Source organism: Sinocyclocheilus anshuiensis, unplaced genomic scaffold (assembly GCF_001515605.1).
Source record: "Sinocyclocheilus anshuiensis isolate Anshui unplaced genomic scaffold, SAMN03320099.WGS_v1.1 scaffold286, whole genome shotgun sequence".
Taxonomy (NCBI): Eukaryota; Metazoa; Chordata; class Actinopteri; order Cypriniformes; family Cyprinidae; genus Sinocyclocheilus; species Sinocyclocheilus anshuiensis.
The window spans coordinates 533,899-540,409 of record NW_015544135.1 but is presented as its reverse complement, the minus strand read 5'-3'; the positions used below and the strand labels follow the sequence as shown (position 1 = coordinate 540,409).

General features: G+C 35.2%; 1 protein-coding gene across 1 annotated transcript in view; it reads right to left on the bottom strand.

The window, feature by feature from the left end:
* Nucleotides 1-628: 628 nt before the first annotated feature.
* The window catches only part of pskh1 (protein serine kinase H1), a 10,864-nt gene continuing 4,981 nt past the window's right edge, over nt 629-6,511 (bottom strand). Inside the window, exon 3 of the mRNA XM_016494639.1 lies at nt 629-1,588. Coding sequence (XP_016350125.1) covers nt 1,271-1,588 — 318 coding nt within the window. The 3' untranslated portion in view covers nt 629-1,270. The remainder of the gene's footprint in view (nt 1,589-6,511) is intronic.

The following is a 6,511-nucleotide window of genomic DNA, read 5'->3' as shown; positions in this document are numbered from 1 at the left end:
TAAAGATATAAACTCACATTTCTGACAAAAAAAGTCTGAATTTGCAACTTTTTATCTCACAATTCGGATTTTTTCTTATATCTTGCAATTCTGTATGTATGTCTCACAATTCAGAGTTTATAAAACAAATTGGGAGATATAATCTGTCATTGTTTTATACGAAAGCCTGTTTCTGGCACAGAATGAAAAAAAAAGGTAATTGATAGTTCATATCTCAATTCAAACATTTTAATATAAAGATATAAACTCACATTTCTGACAAAAAAAGTCTGAATTTGCAATTTTTTATCTCACAATTTGGATTTTTTCTTATATCTTGCAACTCGGTATGTATGTCTCACAATTCAGAGTTTATAAAACAAGGCCAAATTGGGAGATATAATTAGAATTGTGAGATAAAGAGTTGCAATTACCTTTTTTTATTCCTCATGTCATTTCTAAACCTGTATGACTTCTTAATTTCTGCATAATATGAAAGGAAGTTATGAAAATCTGTTTTTGTTTTTTTTGGCCATACAATTAAAGTCGGAGGTCTATTGTAGTTTTAGACCCCACTGACTTGGACTCATTGTACGGACAAAAAAAAAAAACAGTTCTTCAAAATATCTTTTCTGCTCCTTTCATGATAAACGAAGACAGAATTTTCATATTTGTGTGAACTACCCCTTTAAGGCTCATAACTAACCAGCCGCAATATTAAGAGATTACACAATGTGTGTATCATTACAAATGTGATATATACGTGGTTACTTCAAAAAGCAATTACCAACTCTTTGATTCTTACCTTTCCATCATGTTCAAAGTGATATTAAGGCACAATAAACTATCACAAGATCATGTGATTTGTTGCTAATAATGAATAAACAGCACATTTCCCCCATCAGAAGAGCAATCTTCCGGGTGGGTACCGTAACAAATAATTCACAGCAAAAATCAGGAAGGTGTATTCTTAGTCCTTCCAGCAACTTTTGTAAAATTCTGTTCAACAGATACAATCAGGTAAAAGGCTGAATGAGATAAATTCCAAAGACAACATACACATGAAAATACATCAACAATAAATAAATAAAACACTCACATAAAAGGTAAAGAACGAGAGAGAAACAGCAGAAAAATAGAAAATGAATGAATTTTAGAAGGAGGTTTTCTGCTAATTGGCTCTGTGGTGATGGAGCAGGAAGTTGACATCTAAATTGAGGCACAATGTTGTTCTGCTCTTTCTGATGTTTTTCGTAAGGTCCTGTTTGTCACATAGTCATGGTTGTCGCTCTCAGCCATTACACTGCTGCTGGTAACGGCGATTGAGTTCTCGCAGCTCCTTCTCGCGAACGCGTCGCGCTTTGCTGGACTTCGTGGAGCGGCTGGAGCGAGTGGACTGTGCTGATTTGGTGCTCTGGCAGCGTGATGACACTCTCTTCAGCAGGTTCTGGGAAATGGACCGCTGCAGGTTCTTCATGGAGGAGGAAGCAGCCATGCTGACAATCCAAGGGTGTTTAAGTGCCTGGCCCGCAGTCAGACGCTCAGTGGGATCCACCGTGAGGACACGGTCAATGAAGTCCTTAGCAAGGTTGGAAACACTTGGCCATGGCTGTCAGAAAACAGAAGAGAACAGAAAATAGCTTAGAAGTATTCAGACATTCTCAAAAGATTCTAAGACTTTTATAGAGTTTTTTTATACAGTGTAGAGGGAAAATAAGATCTTCAAATAAATTGATTCAAAGGTTTAAAAGTTGCAGCTGTACATGACAACATGTAACAACCCAGCTAATAAAATATATATAAACTATCATTCAAATGTTTGGGGCTGGTAAGATTTTCTAATGTTTTAAATGAAAGAAAGCTCACCAAGGTGACCTTTTAAGCTTACATTTATTTGATCAGAAATACAGTAAAAACAGTAATACTGTGAAATATTATTACAATCTAAATTAAGTGTTGTCTATTTTAATATATTTTAAAATGTAATTTATTCCTGAGATGGCAAAGCTAAATCATTACTAGCCATTGCATCAGTCTTTAGTGTCACATGATCCTTCAGAAAGCATTCTAATACACCAATCTGGTGCTCAAGAAATATTTTCTTCTTACATTATCAATTCATATTAATTTCTGATTTCTGATTCTAATATTTTGTGGAAAGTGTGAATATTGTTTTTTTTTCAGGATTCTTTGATCAATAGAAAGTTCAAGAAACACTGCTCTTTTGAATTTTCTATTCATCAAACAATCCTGAAAAAAGTCAGGATTCACAGTTCGTAACATAAATTATAAACTGAAACAATAACATAATGGAATTATAATATACGTTATAAACTGAACAATAACATAATACTGTATAATATAATATAATATAATATTTGCTGATTTCTGTATTTTAAGATAGACGCATATTTTGGATAACCATTTCATTAAAGGGATAGTTCACCCAAAAAGGAAAATTCTGTCATTAATTACTCTCCCTCATGTCGTTCCAAACCCGTAAGACCATAAGAACCACTCATGTCACGTGGACTATTTTAACGATGTCCTTACTACGTTTCTGGGCCTGGGAACATTTCAGTTACATTGTTGTCTAAGCTCTCGGATTTCACCAAAAATATCTTTAATTTGTGTTCTGAAGACGAACGAAGGTCTTACGGGTTTGGAACAACACGAAGGTGAGTAATTAATGACAGAATTTTCATTTTTGGGTGAACTATCCCTGTAATGCCCAGATTGGACCTTTGCTAACGTTAACCAGCTTTTAATTTATGTTGTCTGGAAATACGTAGATGTCAATAAGAAAGAAACAAACAAAGACCGGTCAATTATAGCAATACCTAATATTGCGGACAATGCGGAGCATAATTCCAGTTCAGTAAAAGAGAAAGCAAGCACACTCCCTGGACTGCATCACCTGTGCCAGGTGACTGGCTAGATCAATACATGAAGGTTTCTGCAATGCAAAATGTACAAACTAGTTACTTTAAGTACATTTTTCTCTCTTCCGGCACATCTTTAGACTAGCCATGCATGTCCTGGTATGTTATGACAACTGGCCAAACACTAGCAGCTCTATAAGCAAGAGAGAAAACAAAACATGGTTCGGTTTTTGTTGGTTAGCATGACTCCTCCAGGGCTTTTCCCTGTAAAGCCCACATTCATCTTGTCTGTGACTCACAGCAGCAGAGAGGCCCTGACGCACACACTCTGCCAGGAACTCTGCGGCCTTACATCACACGCTCATGCAGGGGGTTACTGCGGGATAAGACATGATGACAGGACTGTGCTGGGTATTGTCCAGCTAACACAAACACACACACTCCACAAAATACAAGCACACGCAATCACACAAAAACATGCATGCAAAACACGATAAATAGAGGCACGTAAACGCAAATAAACACGATCAGAATCCCAAGGTCAAAGACAAAACGGTTGGCAAAGGTTTAAAGTGTTTGAAAAGCACTTTGTGATGAATAGAAACAGAGCACATTAACAGACAGACAGACAGAAGGAGGCAGGACTATCATAGCCTGTTGTGTTTTGCCTTTGAGATGGTGGCTTTGTGGGGAATATTTATATTTAGGAATGCAGTTCTGAATGGACTGGGGAAAAGCCTCAATGACCTCAAGTCACTGTATAGCAGTAGACAGTAGTGTTGTCACGGTACCAAAATTTCAGTATTCGGTACCAATACCAGTGGAAATCCACGGTTCTCGGTACCAATTTCGGTACCAAAGCAAAACACAAAAATATGCTAATTGAACAACATTTTTATTAATAACGTTAAACAAAAATTAAATGTACAAAACCAATGCCATTCTTTATACTTATTTAAAATTGTTTCAAGTTTTTCCACAAATTCGCATTCCAGGGGCTAAATATCACGTTAATGCAGTCGTTTTTCAACCCGCGGACATGAAAAACAACCTGCGGCAACAGTGTTAAAGCAGCCCAATTCTGCGGGAAAACTGCGGACTTGGCAACACTGGAAGAGGATAGCTTTCGGATAGCGCATCAAGAACCGGGTTGACCGGGTACTCGGTACCACCGGTACTTTAAAAAACCTGGTACCGTAACGTTTTCATTTTTTTAGTACCGACTTGGTACCGAAATACCGGGTCTTTTGACAACACTAGTAGACAGATATTTTCAGTGGGGCACTGTTGTTCTTCTTCTAGAGAGGATGTGATTGGGCAAAAGTTTGAATAGTGCAGGATGAATCAGTATTTTTTCAGTATTTAGTTTTTTACCAGAAAGAAAGACATTGGCAAATATTTGCTAATGGCTAATTTTGTCAAAAGCATACAGATGGCCTTAAAGCTAATAGGTGTGGCAAATATTACACTACGTGGCAAAAAGCTTTTGCTCACCAGACCGCAGACACTTAATATATGCCATGCAGTGCCAAGGTTATGACTGTAGTTCCCAGGCAATGCGTGGTTAAGTTTGTTAGTTAGTTGGTTGGCGTTTTAACACCATGCCAGCTTACATGGCAATTTTTAAGTTTAACCATTAGGCCACGACTTCCCACAACTTTTATAGCAAGTAAAAAGTTTAAATACTATAAAATAGCATTTTAAAAACCTATATAATGTTTTTAAAGTTTGCTTTAAAACTTAATTTTCTTTTGCAGAGCAATATCATTTCCTAGGAGAACAAGCACAATTTAATAAAATATGTTGAAGAGATGCTGGACTCTGAAATGAAGAACATAGCAGTGGATCTTTATTTTGTGTGTGTGAAATCTCCTATGATCTAATTATTGAAAATGAAAATGTGACCTTTACACACAGTAGGGTTCATTTCATTTTCTGTATCATTTAAAGTGTTTATTCATATTCATCATTTTAAAATAGTTTGCAGAACAATAAAAATAGTCTAATTAAAACTGATGTCTGCTTTATATGCCACTAGTGGGATTAATTGGTTAACAGTCTATAATGCAGTTTTACCATATGGCAATACATCATTATTCTTTACTTTCTCTCTTCAAGAAATCAATAATATTATGTTTTAAAGGCACACTAAAAAACCTTAAGGGGTAACCAACAGAGGAAGGACACACTAAATTACACTATTAGTACAGATGTAACTGAGTTTATGCCACACTTGTTTTATCTTTTATAAAGGTAAACAGAATTTGCTTACAAATAAATTTTCTGATATTTTTGCTATAAATATTTTGTTTATTATTATTTATTTGAGCATGTCTATAATAATATAATTGTATTTAACCATTTAAAGTATTTAAGTATTTATATTCTGATTTAAAATTAAAATGAGTCAAAAAGCATCAAAATACACCACCTATATTTCATAAATTACTTAATTTATTTTTTATTTTTTTTACATGCCATGTGACCGTTAACCAAAATCATGGAACTGTGAATATCTGAATGTGACATTAAATTAAGATATATTAACTTAAAATCTTAGGGCGTACTTCAAGTAAACATTTTAGGTCAAAGGGGTTCGGCTAATAAAATGTTTGGGAATCAGTCAATGTGAGTTTATAGGAGTGTAAACATGAATTACTTCATAAGTAAGTTCATAAGTGAACAAAAAATAAATAAATAAAAATCAAATTACCAGAAAACTTTAAACATTTTCCATTGTGGTACAAAGTTGCTATTCGCCGGCCAAATTTCCAACTTCTAAAATGTACATTTTTGTTACTGAAGCTCTGTAAAAACAAAAATATTGAGAATGTCTGTACTCAATAAAACTGCAAGAATATGTTTCCTAGTAAACATTCCACCCCCTTTCCCCCCGCCGGCTGCCACTCAACGGACAAACAGGTAGTGACGCCCCAAACTCAAACCATTTGTTGAATCAATGTTGCTAAGTCAGGCCGCTCAAACAAACAGTGCAATGCTGAAAGTGCCACAGACCACAGCGCTTACACTTTTCGGGGAAATCAACCTACGAATGCTTACTTATACTTGTCTCTGCACAAATATAAGCAAGCTGGCATATGAGAAAGTATTTTACACACATCAGCTTTAAATTTGGGTATAGGAGAAAGAAGTTTAACATCAAATAATAACACACTTTAGAGCACTTTAAGGACATTTAAAGGCGAATACTGCACATTAACATCAAAATAACATACAAAGCATATATTTCGTAAGAGCTTGTTTGTTTGCAAAAGCGGTCAGCTAAAAACAAATGAATCATAACGCATAGTACAATGCAAATGAGCCCAACAACATGGCATACAAATACCGCTGGGTTTAATAAAACCAAGTAACATCAGCATATGCTTTATAGCACTTCTATACCTAATCGAAAACATCTGCATTTTCAATCTCCCAGCAACCCTTGTTTTGTACATACATGATCCACATTGCTCATATAAATCTCATACATATAGTTCACACATACAGATCTTATATACATAACTAGTGCAAGAACAGACATTATTAGGGTAACACTTTACAATAAGGTCCCATTAGGTAATGCATTACCTAACATTAACAAAAAAATACATTTTTAATGTTAGTTCATAAAAACACAGCTGTGCATT